Raw genomic sequence first — 17,733 nt, 5'->3', positions numbered from 1 at the left:
ATTTGATACACTGCCGATTTTGCAGGTTTTCCTACTTACAAAGCATGTAGAGGTCTGTAATTTTTATCATAGGTACACTTCAACTGTGAGAGACGGAATCGAAAACCTGAAGGATCTGAAGAAGGTCTGTTTAGGAGTGGGCCAAAATCCCTGCTGCAGTGTGTGCAAACCTGGTCAAGAACTACAGGAAACGTATGATCTCTGTAATTGCAAACAAAGGTTTCTGTACCAAATATTAAGTTCTGCTTTTCTGATGTATCAAATAATTATGTCATGCAATAAAATGCTAATTAATTACTTCAAAATCATACAATGTGATTTTCTGGATTTTTGTTTTAGATTCCGTCTCTCACAGTTGCAGTGTACCTATGATAAAAATTACAGACCTCTACATGCTTTGTAAGTAGGAAAACCTGCAAAATCGGCAGTGTATCAAATACTTGTTCTCCCCACTGTACATAAACTCAGCAAAAAAAGAAACGTCCCTTTTCAGGACCCTGTCTTTCAAAGATAATTCGTAAAAATCCACAGATCTTCATTGTAAAGGGTTTAAACACTGTTTCCCATACTTGTTCAATGAACCATAAACAATTAATGAACATGCACCTGTGGAATGGTCATTACGACACTAACAGCTTACAAACGGTAGGCAATTAAGGTCACAGTTATGAAAACTTAGGACACTAAAGAGGCTTTTCTACTGACTCTGAAAAACACCAAAAGAAAGATGCACAGAGTCCCTACTTATCTTTGTGAACCTGCCTTAGGCATGCTGCAAGGAGGCATAAGGACTGCAGATGTGGCAAGGGCAATAAATTGCAATGTCCGTACTGTGAGACGCCTAAGACAGCGCTACAGGGAGACAGCTGATCGTCCTTGCAGTGGTAAACCATGTGTAACAACGCCTGCACAGGATAGGTACATCCGAACATCACACCTGTGGGACAGGCACAGGATGGCAACAACAACTGCCCGAGCTACATCAGGAACACACAATCCCTCCATCAGTGCTCAAACTGTAAGGCAGGTCCTCACCAGACATCACAGGCAACAACGTCGCCTATGGGCACAAACTCACCGTCATTGGACAAGACAGGACTGGCAAAAGGTGCTCTTCACTGATGAGTCAGGGTTTTGTCTCACCAGGGGTGACGGTCAGATTCGAGTTTATCGTTGAAGGAATGAGCGTTACAACGATTTCTGTACTCTGGAGCGGGATTGATTTGGGGGTGGAGGGTCCGTCATGGTCTGGGCCGGTGTGTCACAGCATCATCAGACTGAGCTTGTTGTCATTGCAGGCAATCTCAACGATGTGCGTTACAGGGAAGACATCCTCCTCCCTCATGTGGTACCCTTCCTGTAGGCTCATCCTGACATGACCCTCCAGCATGACAATGCCACCAGCCATACTGCTCATTCTGTGAGTGATCTCCTGCAAGACAGGAATGTCAGTGTTCTGCCATGGCCTAGCGAAGAGCCCGGATCTCAATCCCATTGAGCATGTCTGGGACCTGTTGGATCGGAGGGTGAGGGCTAGGGCCATTTCCAACAGAAATGTCTGGGAACTTGCAGGTGCCTTGGTGGAAGTGTGGGGTAACATCTCACAGCAAGAACTGGCAAATCCATGAGGAGGAGATGCACTGCAGTACTTAATGCAGCTGTTGGCTACACCAGATACTGACTGTTACTTTTATTTTGTTCAGGGACACATTATTCCATTTCTGTTAGTCACATGTCTGTGGAACTTGTTCAGTTTTTGTCTCCATTGTTGAATCTTGTTATGTTCATACAAATATTTACATATGTTAAGTTTGCTGAAAATAAACGCAGTTGACAGTGAGAGGACGTTTCTTTATTTGCTGAGTTTACATCATCATGACCTTTACTGGATTGTTTTATTCTGGGTCAAACATATCCCACAGTGATCCCAGAAAAATAAAGGTATCTAGTCCTCTGATTTCTCAATTGAATACAAAATATATACAGTTTATTTCTTATTATCAAGGAATTACCTGGACATTTTTAGGAAATAATCAACTATCCAAATTTAGCAACAGGTTTTCAGAGGAAAAGCAAAGCTAGAGGCCAGGCCATCTGTCAGATAACTGGCACAGAGGTATTATGTTACATTGAACAGTTGGACCTCAGAAAACAATACATGCATTTGGTTGGATTTCATGGTATAGTATGTCCCTAGATTTCTCCCTCAAATTGTCACACAATCACCAAGCTTGTATATAACTTACATTGCCCATTATCCATTACTGATGTATGTGATAATAGTAGTGTCAGGTAGCGTAGCGGTTTGCATTTTGGACCAGTAATTGAAAGGTCGCTGGTTCGAATAAAAGGCATATAATATAAGGCATATAACCCTAATTTACTCCAGGGGTGCCGTACTGCTTTGGCTGACCCAGTAAAACAACACATTTCACTGCACCTATCCGGTGTATGTGACAATAAAACATCTTATTTCTTTATGGTGGGCTAAGGGGTGGGCTTACCTTTTACACATTTAAATCCATTTATTCACTGTTGTCAATTGATCCTGAAAGTCTTGCATATCTTATGTAAGAAATTCAAAGTCATGAACTTCTGTTCAAATTTTTTTATTTATTTAAATAATAAATGTATTGCATTATACAGGACTTATCTCAAAGTGTATAAAATAAAATACAAACTTGATAAAGACTTTTAAAAAATCCATGTATGTTTTTAAGACAAACTAGAAGAAGAATATTTTATTTTATGCACTGAGATTGTTGTGTATTGAGTCATATACTGTGTGTGTGTATGTATATATATATATATGTGTGTATATATATGTGTATATATATATATATAGATATAGAATCATGACATCAAAATGTAGGATGAAAGGAAGGCCAGCCGACAGAGATGAGTCTTAAAGCCTGCTTTCAAGGCCCCAACAGTCTGAGCAGCCCTTAGATTGTCCGGAAGAGAGTTATAAAGGTGGTGGCTTGGTCGTTAAAGGCATGTCCCCTATTGTGTGGCGCTAGGGGTGAGGAGCAGTTTGGCGTGGCTTGAACGTAGAGTGAGTGGAGGTTGGGGTGGCAGGGTAGCCTAGTGGTTAGAGCCCCGAGATCCCCGAGCTGACAAGGTACAAATCTGTCCTTCTGCCCCTGAACAGGCAGTTAACCCACTGTTCCTAAGCCATCATTGAAAATAAGAATTTGTTCTTAACTGACTTGCCTAGTTAAATAATAAAAAAATTAATAGGGGGAGAGTAAGTTTGACAGGTCAGTGGGTCCAAATGCCATTTATGGCTTTGTAGACGAGGAGGATAAGTACATTTTTTGAAAGATAGGTATCTAATGGTGACCAGCAAGTGAATTACACCAAGTCAATGGCAATATTTCACAAATCAGAAAATGTTTTACATGTCTGATTTTCACCATCCTCACCCCATTTCATTATTGCAACTAGCCTATAAATAACAAAAACACACAAGTCAACCTCACAAAAATCTAACAATCAGGACAGAAAAGGTCACACTAATGTTTAGCTTATGTTTTAGGGTACAGACCAACAGGTAGTATGTATTTACAAGCCTGTCTGATTTTAGTCATCCTAACGCCATACATAATAGGGTTCAAAAGTGGCTGGCACATCAGAAAGTACACTGATAAAATAGTGTGAAGTACAGTTGGAACATTTCTCATAGGCCTATCAAATCTACTCTGGAGCAGATTTAAGAAACAGCCGAAAGAGAAGTTGAGCAGCGAGGCCAGGTGAGGAGTACAGGTGCTGAAAGCTTTCTGTCTGGTCTCAATGGAAGATTTCAAACAAATTGTCAGAATCTTAATATAAGAAAACAAAATAGTAATTAAAGGGACAACAACAGACAAAACAAGACTGTAGAGTCCATAGATGTTATTAACTGTTGTGTCTGAAGTTGAACAAGCAAGTTTCACCAGCAGGTAGTTGTCACAGTACACTTTGTCTATAACGTTCCCACACAATTTCAAACGAATAGTTAAAGACAGTGTTATGATGCTTTTTGCAAAAGGGTACAACCATATTACACAAATTAAAAAACACACCCTGTTGGGTGTCATGATGACATTATACTGTAGTGGATAACATATAGCAAGGTACCTGTCATAGGACATGACTGATAAATTGCAGAATTCCATAGATCCATATGTGTATATGCAAAAGATCTGTAGGTAACAGTACACAGTGGAAACTGAATGGGCATCTGAAACCAAATGAATCATAAGAGCAGGAAACAAAGCAGTGCTACCATACAACTCATTCACAAACAAACTGCACAGAAACAGATACATGGGTTCATGAAGGCTCCTCTCCATACATATAACCATGATAAGCACAATGTTCGCAAAGACTATGGAGATGTATAACACAGTTAATATAATCAAATAGAAGTACTTTAAGTGTCCACTGTCACTATATCCAGCTAGCATAAATGATGTGAATTGAGTTGAGTTTTCCATTTTCCTAATAGTACTTATAGAAATATTTGTAGATATATTTGGTTCACAAGACAAGGATAACAGTATCTATCGCGTGAAACTATCAAGCTCTTATTGACATCTCATAACTGCCACATTCTTAGAATTGCTAAAGATTTGCTAAGATTGTGCATTATTGCCACAGTAACCTGTTACGTGGCTGTCATGGACATTGAGTAGAACATACAGCAAACTTAATTCATCCCGAGTGTAGTTCACTAATATTATATATTATCCAAATACAATTGACAAATTGTCTTAGCGTACCGATCTTTGCTCTACTGTTACAAACACTCCAATCATAGTGTGTATATCAAACAGGATGCTATTCGTGCAGAGCTGTGGTGTGGTAACACTCCTCATCATAAGTCACATGCATCTCCCCACCAGAGACCAGGGTTCAATCCCTGTGTCCAACTTTCTCACTGCTTCTCCCACTTGACTCTCTCCCCCTCTGATTGTATTACTGTATAAAGAAACACTAATAAAAATATGTACATACACACACGTGTATATATATATATATATATATATATATATATATATATATATATATTAATAACAGGATGTAAGTCTAGATCACCTGGTATCTTTTTCCAGATTGCATTGGTGTAGACAGACCTTCTGTATGGTCTGTGCCGGTGGGCTATTCCACACTAAACTACTGTCATATCACCGACCTTTTATACCCTTTAAAGGAAGAAAAAAACTATATACAGCAGTGTGTTTACTTGAACTCCAATGACACCAATAATTAAATTGTCATGGTGTGACTCCCAGCCTCCAGTGGGTGGTTAGGCTAGTGCAGTGTCTGCTTGGCCAATAAACGGCACAAGCAGTCACTTAGTGTGTGTGTTGTGTGTGTTAAGGAGTTGGAGGAGCCCAGGTCTGCCTTTCTGCAATTAGTACTTTCCTGAGCACAGATTATTCTACAGTCTCAATCTCTCTCTATCTCTCTCTCTGTGTTTGTGTGAACACATGAACCATGTAGGCCATGAACAGAAATATGATTAAACAAATATACAGTGCCTTGCGAAAGTATTCGGCCCCCTTGAACTTTGCGACCTTTTGCCACATTTCAGGCTTCAAACATAAAGATATAAAACTGTATTTTTTTGTGAAGAATCAACAACAAGTGGGACACAATCATGAAGTGGAACGACATTTATTGGATATTTCAAACTTTTTTAACAAATCAAAAACAGAAAAATTGGGCGTGCAAAATTATTCAGCCCCCTTAAGTTAATACTTTGTAGCGCCACCTTTTGCTGCGATTACAGCTGTAAGTCGCTTGGGGTATGTCTCTATCAGTTTTGCACATCGAGAGACTGAAATTGTTTCCCATTCCTACTTGCAAAACAGCTCGAGCTCAGTGAGGTTGGATGGAGAGCATTTGTGAACAGCAGTTTTCAGTTCTTTCCACAGATTCTCGATTGGATTCAGGTCTGGACTTTGACTTGGCCATTCTAACACCTGGATATGTTTATTTTTGAACCATTCCATTGTAGATTTTGCTTTATGTTTTGGATCATTGTCTTGTTGGAAGACAAATCTCCGTCCCAGTCTCAGGTCTTTTGCAGACTCCATCAGGTTTTCTTCCAGAATGGTCCTGTATTTGGCTCCATCCATCTTCCCATCAATTTTAACCATCTTCCCTGTCCCTGCTGAAGAAAAGCAGGCCCAAACCATGATGCTGCCACCACCACGTTTGACAGTGGGGATGGTGTGTTCAGGGTGATGAGCTGTGTTGCTTTTACGCCAAACATAACGTTTTGCATTGTTGCCAAAAAGTTCAATTTTGGTTTCATCTGACCAGAGCACCTTCTTCCACATGTTTGGTGTGTCTCCCAGGTGGCTTGTGGCAAACTTTAAACAACACTTTTTATGGATATCTTTAAGAAATGGCTTTCTTCTTGCCACTCTTCCATAAAGGCCAGATTTGTGCAATATACGACTGATTGTTGTCCTATGGACAGAGTCTCCCACCTCAGCTGTAGATCTCTGCAGTTCATCCAGAGTGATCATGGGCCTCTTGGCTGCATCTCTGATCAGTCTTCTCCTTGTATGAGCTGAAAGTTTAGAGGGATGGCCAGGTCTTGGTAGATTTGCAGTGGTCTGATACTCCTTCCATTTCAATATTATCGCTTGCACAGTGCTCCTTGGGATGTTTAAAGCTTGGGAAATCTTTTTGTATCCAAATCCGGCTTTAAACTTCTTCACAACAGTATCTCGGACCTGCCTGGTGTGTTCCTTGTTCTTCATGATGCTCTCTGCGCTTTTAACGGACCTCTGAGACTATCACAGTGCAGGTGCATTTATACGGAGACTTGATTACACACAGGTGGATTGTATTCATCATCATTAGTCATTTAAGTCAACATTGGATCATTCAGAGATCCTCACTGAACTTCTGGAGAGAGTTTGCTGCACTGAAAGTAAAGGGGCTGAATAATTTTGCCCGCCCAATTTTTCAGTTTTTGATTTAAGTTTGAAATATCCAATAAATGTCGTTCCACTTCATGATTGTGTCCCACTTGTTGTTGATTCTTCACAAAAAATACAGTTTTATATCTTTATGTTTGAAGCCTGAAATGTGGCAAAAGGTCGCAAAGTTCAAGGGGGCCGAATACTTTCGCAAGGCACTGTATGAAAAATAATTCATGATGATTCATATTTGTTCATATTAAAGTGACGTTTGCGTTAAATGTGGGTTTTAAAACATGGTCCAAGGTCATATAAATATCCCAAATGTGAATCACTATACAGTATATGGAATACATTTTGGCTTCTAGAGCAAAAATTGTTCTGGGTGCCGGAGTAAAAGTATTGTCGGGTGTACTCAACTGGGTCTGTAGAATGTATTTCTGTCATCATTTAATGGAGTTCTGAATAATACGAAGTGTTGGCCTTTTACTCTTCCCATTCCTTTGGTGGCCACAATGTGAATCACTCTATATGGAATACATAATCATTAGATGTGCAATTACTGCACTACAGAAAACCCTCTAACCAAACAACAGTGGGCAACTACAAAGGGCAATTATACAAAAAAATGGAAGTTTCCAAGATTTTTCACATCATCACATGATGTGGCTTAAGCATTGTTGTGAACTCAGAAAATCAAATGTTGCTGTTTTTCTATTTTAAAAGTTTGGAAGAAACTGGTGGAAACCGGAAAAACATGGGGGAATCCGAAACCTGGAAAAACTAAACTGAGAATATGGAATTTGAGGAGAAAAAAACGAAGTAGACATGAAATTGAAACTGATTTAAAAGGACTCACCAACGTTTTTTTCTGTGCATGACTGCACTTTAGAGTTTTATCCTGCAGCCCAGCATTTTGTGGAAAGTTGAGGTCAGGTCCAATATTGACTATGCACCCAAGAGGGAAAGAAGTTGGGCCATCCTATAAATGTTTTACAGAAATTGAATATATCAAATTTAGCAGACTCTTTTATCCAAAGTGACTTAGTAATGTGTGAAGACATTTTTAAGTATGGGTGGCACCGGGAATCAATCCCACTATACTGGCATTACAAAACTCTACCAAGATGCATGAGGTTTATAAATGCTTTGTGAAACTTCATTCCAAAATGATTTATAAGGCCTTTATTAAGCGTTGCTTATGATAAACTTTATAAAGCACAAGTTTGTCAAATTTGACATCGGTGATTATGTCACACAGTTATGCCAAATTTATGAAACCTTTATAAAGCATAACATACAGTTCTAGATGATTTGTAACACATTTAAGTATTGTTTATGAAGGCTTTATGAAGTCTTTATAAGCTGCATGTCATTTAAAGCTGGACCGATACTCCTACCTCAAGAAATGCCACGTCGCAATTGTAAATGAGAACTTGTTCTCAACTTGCCTACCTGGTTAAATAAAGGTAAAATAAAAATAAATTTTAAAAAAAGTGTAATTTTACAGACAGTCGAGCACATTTCTTATATTTTTCTGCCTCTTCAGTCCAGGGTCCACTGTATGGTGCCGTTGCGAATGTCAGACTCCACTCGGCGAAGCAAATCGATCTGCAGGTTGAACATGATTCGATTGTAGACTCCTAATAGTGCAGTTTGATAAGGCAATTTTACAGCTAACTAGCTGCTTCACATACTGATATTGTCTTTGGTATTATTGTGCGTAGCTATGTTTGCTAGCCAGCCAGCCCATAGAGAAAGCATTACAATGTGGATTTTGTCGTCAACTTGAGCTGCAACAGATTTCCACAACAATTTTCATATGTTGCTACCATCCCTATTAAAAAGACAAAATTAAACATTGGTTCACAAAAACATATTGTTGTCACATACTAGTGTTATTTAAATTATAAGAATGAGCGTTTTGGGTGGATTTTTCATTTAAAAAAGGCATTTGAACACCCTGGAGGGCATGTGATACAAAATGGTATCTGTTTTTCTCTATATGGTTTCCTTGACTCTGAAAATATCTAATTATCTCCAGGTGTCCCAAGGTATTGGTAATCATTTGCATATCACACCATGGCAGGCTTCTTTTTTTTAATCTCACAAGTATAAGAAGCAAGTGAGGAGCTGAGTTTAAGGAGGTCATCATGGATTAGAAATGAGCAGTCTTCATTTTGGATTTAGAATACATGTAATCAATGTATTATTTTGCAATTTAATGTAAAGTTACATGAGTGCAGGATACAAAGAATAATATTGTTTGAATTATGTTATCAGGAGAATGAAAAGCTGTCTATATTGGTGAGTATACTGTATATGTGGGGAAATCTATTACTGAATCAACAAGTCAAGGAAGTATCCATTTAGGTTGTCTGTTCTTTGTGATTTCATCAATTTAACTTATATGAAAGCTATAGTAGGAGGATTTGCTCCTTTTCTTCAAACATTGACAGCACATATTTAACAACTCCCAGGACCATGGAAAACTCTACTCACTTTAAGTTCTTCAGGCTTGCTGCATACGGTGATATCGGACAATTGAAGTATTTCTACTTTGCTGTAGTAACTGTATTATATTTTGTCATCATTCTTGCCAATACTTTACTTATTGGAGTTATCTGCATTGAAAGAAGCCTTCATGAACCCATGTATATGTTTCTATGTGCTTTGTTTGTTAATCAGTTGTATGGGAGCACTGGTTTGTTTCCTGCTCTCATGTTTTACTTGCTGTCTGACACACATGATATTTCCCTTCTTTATTGTTATCTCCAGATTTATGTGTTGTACACATGTGCTCTAACAGAATTGAGTAATTTAGCAGTTATGTCCTATGACAGGTACATTTCTATTTGTTATCCTCTACAGTATAATAATATTATGACACCTAAAACCATTTGTGGCTTAATTCTACTGTCCTGCTTGTCTTCTTTTTTTCTCATCGCCATCACTATCCTCCTGAGTTTGCGACTGCGATTTTGTGGTAATGTTCTAGACAGAGTGTATTGTGACAACTACTCGTTAGTCAAGCTTGCCTGTTCAAATACTATGCTGAATAACATATGGGGTCTTGTTGTCACTGTGCTTTATATTTCTTGTACTATATGTCCTACCATATACTCATATGTAAGAATTCTACAAATATGTTTAAAGTCTTCTAAAGAGACGAAACAGAAAGCATTTAACACCTGTACACCACATATAGCCTCTTTGCTGAACTTCTCCTTTGGCTGGTTATTTGTGGTTCTACAAGGCAGATATGAAACTGCAGATTTTCCACCTATACTTCGCACTATTTTATTTGTTTATTTTCTGATATGTCCACCAATTTTCAACCCTTTAATCTATGGCGTTAGGATGGTTAAAATCAGGCAGGCTTGTAACAAGGTACTAGGCCTTAACCCTGAAACATAACCTGATAGTTCCTTTGTGTAATTTAGAATGATGTGTTTTCTTACTTATTGTTGCTATAATTGACTGTAAAAATCACATCAAGTTTATCATGTATTGTAACTGAGAATGCTTTGTGTCATATTAGCTAGTTAGCTGCATAATTACAGAGCATCAAGGGGAGCTGCCCTCCCTACCTTCAGACTATGCTCAAACAGATGCTGAGTGGGATCTTTGGGAAGACCCTACACCCCAAACCATTCTGCCAGATCTGGACTCTTGGCCCACCTAACTCAGGACAGCTATGTACCTGCCCATCTTCCTAAAACGTTTGTCTAAATTTTTTGTTGCAGTTTTCAAGTTCATTTCCTGCAGTTCTACACGTTTTGCCATGAGGCAGAAATAAAGGGAATCTCTCACAAAGGTTGTATATTGCAGGTTTTTTCTGCAATGTATATGTAATGAGTGCTTACTTATTCTGTCTGTGATGGCTTATGACCGGCATGTCTCCATTTGTAAGCCATTTTTATTTTATTCCCATAACCATTTTCTCTCACTTAGCAAATGTTAAACTCTCCTGTGTTGAAAGTGCACTGAGCAACCTGCATGGTATATGTATCATAGCAAGTCTAGTGGTTTCACCTTTTGTGATAGTTGTGCTCTCATTTGTCAAAATATAATTTATTTGCTTGAAAGCCTCAAAGGAGTCACGAAAGTAGGCTTTTAATACATGTGCTCCCCACTTGTTCACTTTCATAAACTTCTCTACAGCCATCCTTTTTTCTGTTGTTTACAGTAACCAGAAATATCTGTTCAGTTTATTCTGTTCCATAGCCACGGGGGGGGGGGGGGTTGGGGGAATACTTGCCTGCACTACAGAAGGCTATATTGGTCCGCTAATGCAGGACTAGTAAAGGCCTAGTGTGCTACTTTTGTGAGAAAAAAAGTTATCCAAAAATATTAATATTTGTTATTAATTCAGATTTTTCAGGGGGTGCTGCATCACCCTCAGCACCCCTACTTCCTGTAGCTATGTTCTGTTCCCACCACTGTTACACCCTATCATATAGGGATTAGGACCAAGGAGACCAGAAATCTGAACCTAAACTGGTACCAATTATGACTTTAGATGAAGCAAACGGAGGTCACACCAGATACTGACTGGTTTTATGATCCGCGCCCCTACCTTTTTTTGACTGTATCTGTGATCAACAGTCCATCTCATTCCCAATGATGTGTTATCCATATGTTAGTTCAGAGTTGGGAGGACCAAGAGACCAAAGGTGTCAGAACGGTGTGCTCGGGTTAAAGAATAAATTGTATTAGTAAATGTCCTACTGCTACTGTAGACCTAGGTCCAATCACTGCAAAAATACATATACTTTACTAATCATACATATCAATAACCATTGTTTTATATAGCTTAATAACAAGATAGATATTAGTCTCCACTACGACATACAGGTGTCAAGTGTATTAGAAATGCAGCTGTATGCTACACCTAAACTATAGCCTACTGTAGCCTATCAAAGCTAATTTAACACATAGGTTTATAGTATTAGATGTAGATGAAATTGAGAAAAGTGCAGCCTGGTCTCATAAACTAGACGTAACATGGTAAATGTAAATTCAGTCAACAAATTTGTATAATAATTTATGTTATGTTTGGTATGGTTACATAAGACAAAAGGTTACTTAGTGCAAAAATTTAAGGAGGGTGGGTAGTTGGTTGGTTGCTATGAAACGTTACAAGTTGTAAATAGTAACATATCATACTAAATGGAGGGAGACCGATTTACATTAACTGTGTTACGTCTACCCCTGATTCCAGATTGAATAGTGAGGTAGCCTACGGAATGGAGTGCAATGGAACATGAAAGAGAATGATTTTAAAACAAACAAATAACACACACATTTTTGGGGATCTATATATAATCAAATAAGAGCACTTAATGTTTCTAGCAGACCTAACGTTTCCAATCACTGTTCAGAATGAGTTCAAACGAGTGAAGTCTTAACTGAATGAATAACGGAGACTATTTAGATTTGACGGCAAGTCACATATGTCACATTAATGGAAGGTGTGAAAAACATTCATTTGTGTTTCCCTGGCTGAGTTGACCTGCTGATATGAGCTGATGGCCCATCAGTTGAACTACAAATGTAGGATCTTAATTTGAGCCGGTTTGCCGTAACAGGAAATGTGAATAATTATGTGGATTTTAATTAATGGACATTTTGTAAGGATTGATACAATTTCCGTCAGAGGAAATCAAGTCTTAAATTTCTAAGTGGAAATTTAAACTTTTTAAACTTCTTTTTAAACTTCAAATACATTACAAAGGTGTCAGAACGGTGTGCTCGGGTTGGGGTGTATGTAATGTTTGATCATAGCCTGAAGGTAGGGAAGGGCAGTTCCTCTGGCTGCTCCGTCGGCAAGTACCTTGTTTGATATTGGATCTTGAAATCATGAAACGACAATAGTCTTATGAATATAGATTACAATACCTTAAGTGTAAAAAATTTAATAAGACATTCAAATATAGTATCAAGTAATTCCGAAAACTAGGCTACTATGCACAGGTTTGGAGAAGATTGCTGCTGAACTGATTGGGACGAATGAGGACAATGGCCATGGTGTTAAGAGATTTTAGCATGTGTGAATATACATCTTTCCAAAACTCATTACATGGACTGGTGTAGTTCACAGAATTTCCAACCTTATGAGATCTGTTTTTATCATGGCGTGTCAATACTCAGCTTTTATTTATAATGATTAAAGATACAGTGCCTTGCGAAAGTATTCGGCCCCCTTGAACTTTGCGACATTTTGCCACATTTCAGGCTTCAAACATAAAAAGATATAAAACTGTATTTTTTTGTGAAGAATCAACAACAAGTGGGACACAATCATGAAGTGGAACGACATTTATTGGATATTTCAAACTTTTTTAACAAATCAAAAACTGAAAAATTGGGCGTGCAAAATTATTCAGCCCCCTTAGGTTAATACTTTGTAGCGCCACCTTTTGCTGCGATTACAGCTGTAAGTCGCTTGGGGTATGTCTCTATCAGTTTTGCACATCGAGAGACTGACATTTTTTCCCATTCTTCCTTGCAAAACAGCTCGAGCTCAGTGAGGTTGGATGGAGAGCATTTGTAAACAGCAGTTTTCAGTTCTTTCCACAGATTCTCGATTGGATTCAGGTCTGGACTTTGACTTGGCCATTGTAACACCTGGATATGTTTATTTTTGAACCATTCCATTGTAGATTTTGCTTTATGTTTTGGATCATTGTCTTGTTGGAAGACAAATCTCCGTCCCAGTCTCAGGTCTTTTGCAGACTCCATCAGGTTTTCTTCCAGAATGGTCCTGTATTTGGCTCCATCCATCTTCCCATCAATTTGAACCATCTTCCCTGTCCCTGCTGAAGAAAAGCAGGCCCAAACCATGATGCTGCCACCACCATGTTTGACAGTGGGGATGGTGTGTTCAGGGTTCAGAGCTGTGTTGCTTTTATGCCTTGACATAACGTTTTGCATTGTTGCCAAAAAGTTCAATTTTGGTTTCATCTGACCAGAGCACCTTCTTCCACATGTTTGGTGTGTCTCCCAGGTGGCTTGTGGCAAACTTTAAACTACACTTTTTATGGATATCTTTAAGAAATGGCTTTCTTGCCACTCTTCCATAAAGGCCAGATTTGTGCAATATACGACTGATTGTTGTCCTATGGACAGAGTCTCCCACCTCAGCTGTAGATCTCTGCAGTTCATCCAGAGTGATCATGTGCCTCTTGGTGTTACGGTTTTCTAGATGTGAAGGAGAGTCGGACCAAAATGCAGCATGTAGATTGCAATCCATGTTTAATGAACAAAAAACGAAATACTAAATAATACAAACACTACAAAAACAAAGAACGTAATGAAAACCGAAACAGCCTATACTAGTGAAAACTGACACAGAGGACACTAAGGACAATCACCCACGACAAACTCAAAGAATATGGCTGCCTAAATATGGTTCCCAATCAGAGACAACGATAAACACCTGCCTCTGATTGAGAACCACTCCAGACAGCCATAGACTTTGCTAGATAACCCCACTAGCTACAATCCCAATACATACACACCAAAACCCCAAGACAAAACACACCACAATACAAAAACCCCATGCCACACCCTGGCCTGACCCAATACATGAAGATAAACACAAAATACTTAGACCAGGGCGTGACACTTGGCTGCATCTCTGATCAGTCTTCTCCTTGTATGAGCTGAAAGTTTAGAGGGATGGCCAGGTCTTGGTAGATTTGCAGTGGTCTGATACTCCTTCCATTTCAATATTATCGCTTGCACAGTGCTCCTTGGAATGTTTAAAGCTTGGGAAATCTTTTTGTATCCAAATCCGGCTTTAAACTTCTTCACAACAGTATCTCGGACCTGCCTGGTGTGTTCCTTGTTCTTCATGATGCTCTCTGCGCTTTTAACGGACCTCTGAGACTATCACAGTGCAAGTGCATTTATACGGAGACTTGATTACACACAGGTGGATTGTATTTATCATCATTAGTCATTTAGGTCAACATTGGATCATTCAGAGATCCTCACTGAACTTCAGGAGAGAGTTTGCTGCACTGAAAGTAAAGGGGGCTGAATAATTTTGCACGCCCAATTTTTCAGTTTTTGATTTGTTAAAAAAGTTTGAAATATCCAATAAATGTCGTTCCACTTCATGATTGTGTCCCACTTGTTGTTGATTCTTCACCAAAAAAATACAGTTTTATATCTTTATGTTTGAATCCTGAAATGTGGCAAAAGGTCGCAAAGTTCAAGGGAGCCGAATACTTTCGCAAGGCACTGTATCATGGCTTCTTGCATCATTAAACAATTAATTGATATTTAGAATACACTGCACATGCACAATTACAAAGCAGATGCATAAGACGTAGATATCGCTCCAACAATGTCTTCATTTACTTTCACCTGACAAGGTGCTCTCCAAGGCTTGGAAGACATTCATAGACAGTGTGACGAAGCCAGTGATCAAGCAGCTCCTGGATTACCTTTTGGAGGACAAGGTGCTGAACGATGAAGAGACAGAATCGGTGACGGAGGAGAACAGCACTCGGGCAGAGCAGGCACGATGCCTTATCGATACGGTGCAGAAGAAAGGGAGCAAAGCCAGTGAGAAGATGATTGCCAGAGTTCAGGAGAGAGATCCTGAACTTTATAACAAATTGGCTCCCGGGCAGCCTGCCCAGATGAGTGAGTGAAACTGATACATCATTCAGTTAGTTCTGTCCTCACCCCCAGCGACTTTAAAATCATCCTTAAAATCTGTCAGCTTAAGCTAAAGATATGAGGTTTTTTGCATGGGTTGCGTCTCAATCGTCTCACGAATATAATGCAAACTATTTTGACCACTCTATGGAAAGGGGAGACTCTCACGATGGTGTTCTTTATTTTGCTCTACAACACCCACAAGTGTCATGGAACTTGTCTGAACTCGGTAACGCTGATGTACCAACGTCTGTGTCACGTTCTGACCTTTATTTCCTTTGTTTTGTCATTATTTAGTATGGTCAGGGCGTGAGTTGGGGTGTGCAGTCTATGTTTGTTTTTCTATGATTTGGGTATTTCTATGTTTCGGCCTAGTATGGTTCTCAATCAGAGGCAGGTGTCATTAGTTGTCTCTGATTGAGAATCATACTTAGGTAGCCTGGGTTTCACTGTGTGTTTGTGGGTGTTTGTTCCTGTCTCTGTTTTCACCAGATAGGCTGTTTAGGTTTTCTCACGTTTATTGTTTTGTTAGTCTATTCATGTATAGTTTCTTTATTAAAGAACCATGAATAATAACCACGCTGCGTGGTAAATAAAATAGCTAAATGATCCATGGTATGACTATCATAAAACATTTCCATATGTTAGCTTAGTACCCCCTCTTAGAGGTTAAGGTGGACATTCTTCATAGGAAGTGTCGCGAGGTTCAAGCTTATAAACCCCTGGGGGTACCTGTGTCACAGTTTCAGAAACACAATAATTTGAGTTACACTAAAAGCAATATAAAACAATAAAATCCTCATCTAGCAGTGAGTATAGTCCTACAGCGTAAACAAATCTTCATCATCGTATTGACTTGTAATTTCACTAACCGCAATAACTAAGTAACAATGCATACCTACACTGTTATTATACAGTGGTTTTAGCACCACTTGTGAAGTGGGACCAGTTTGCCCACATATTTTGATGAGTTGAATTGTTGCTATTACTGTTTGCACCTGTCATTGCTTTTCTCTATAAGATTTACCCTCCAATTGATATGTCTTGTCAGAAGCACCAGAAGATTTTAAACCTAACCTTAACCACACTGAAAACCTGAATACCTAACCCCAACCTTAAATGAAGACCCAAAAGCAAATGTTTGTGTGAAGAATCTCAAATATAAAATATATTATTGATTTGTTTAACACTTTTATGGTTACTACATGATTCCATATGTGTTATTTCCTAGTTTTATTTACAATGTAGAAAATAGTAAAAATAATGAAAAACCTTGGAATGAGTAGGTGTATCCAAACTTTTGACTGGTACTGTGTCTCAGAAGTCTTGAGTATTTTCACTCAATGTCTACACTCTGACGGCAAAAGTTCTGTAGCATTGTGGCTGCACAGTTATTGAGTGTTAGCACATGAACATTTATGTTTTTAAGGGATATGCAGTAGGTTGAAAAAGATATCACCAAAGTACATCTAATCACCTGAACATCTAATCAAATGGCTTCCCAGACTATTTGCATTGCCGCCCTCCCTTATTTTAACCACTGCTACTCTCTGTTGTTATCATCAATGCATAGTCACTTTAATAACTCTACTTACATGTACATATTACCTCAATTACCTCGACACATTGATTCTGTACAGGTACCGCCCTGTAAAGATGAAGTCGGAAGTTTACATACACTTAGGTTGAAGTCACTAAAACTTGTTTTTCAACCACTGCACACATGTCTTGTTAACAAACTATAGTTTTGGCAAGTCGGTTAGGACTTCTACTTTGCGAATGACACAAGTCATTTTTCCAACAATTGTTTACAGACAGATTATATCACTTATAATTCACTGTATCACAATTCCAGGGGGTCATAAGTTTACATACACGAAGTTGACTGTGCCTTTAAACAGATTGGAAAATTCCAGAAAATTATGTCATGGCTTTATAATCTTCTCATAGGCTAATTGACATCATTTGAGTCAATTGGAGGTGTACCTGTGGATGTTTTTCAAGGCATACCTTCAAACTCAGTGCCTCTTTGCTTGACATCATGGGAAAATCAAAAGAAATCAACCCTCAGAAAAAAATGGTGGACCCTCCACAAGTCTGGTTCATCCTTGGGAGCAATTTCCAAATGCCTGAAGGTACC

General features: G+C 38.7%; 2 protein-coding genes across 2 annotated transcripts; one reads left to right on the top strand and one right to left on the bottom strand.

Annotated features, from left to right (window-relative positions):
• Positions 1-3,401: 3,401 nt before the first annotated feature.
• On the bottom strand, positions 3,402-4,575 carry LOC109909399 (olfactory receptor 11A1-like). Its single transcript, XM_020508453.2, has one exon. The coding sequence runs from the start codon at positions 4,476-4,478 to the stop codon at positions 3,528-3,530; it is 951 nt and encodes a 316-aa protein (XP_020364042.2). The 5' UTR covers positions 4,479-4,575; the 3' UTR covers positions 3,402-3,527.
• Positions 4,576-9,289: 4,714 nt separating this feature from the next.
• On the top strand, positions 9,290-10,464 carry LOC109909398 (olfactory receptor 11A1-like). The gene has a single exon (XM_031796321.1). The coding sequence runs from the start codon at positions 9,405-9,407 to the stop codon at positions 10,335-10,337; it is 933 nt and encodes a 310-aa protein (XP_031652181.1). The 5' UTR covers positions 9,290-9,404; the 3' UTR covers positions 10,338-10,464.
• Positions 10,465-17,733: the final 7,269 nt, after the last annotated feature.

This window comes from Oncorhynchus kisutch, linkage group LG18, assembly GCF_002021735.2.
Source record: "Oncorhynchus kisutch isolate 150728-3 linkage group LG18, Okis_V2, whole genome shotgun sequence".
NCBI classification, from domain to species: Eukaryota; Metazoa; Chordata; class Actinopteri; order Salmoniformes; family Salmonidae; genus Oncorhynchus; species Oncorhynchus kisutch.
Note: the sequence above shows the minus strand (reverse complement) of the source record. Positions and strands in the feature narration are given on the sequence as shown.

Bases quoted from the DNA above. Each gene is read 5' to 3' on its own strand.
- LOC109909399 (XM_020508453.2), bottom strand. From the start codon at position 4,478: ATGGAAAACTCAACTCAATTCACATCATTTATGCTAGCTGGATATAGT.
- LOC109909398 (XM_031796321.1), top strand. From the start codon at position 9,405: ATGGAAAACTCTACTCACTTTAAGTTCTTCAGGCTTGCTGCATACGGT.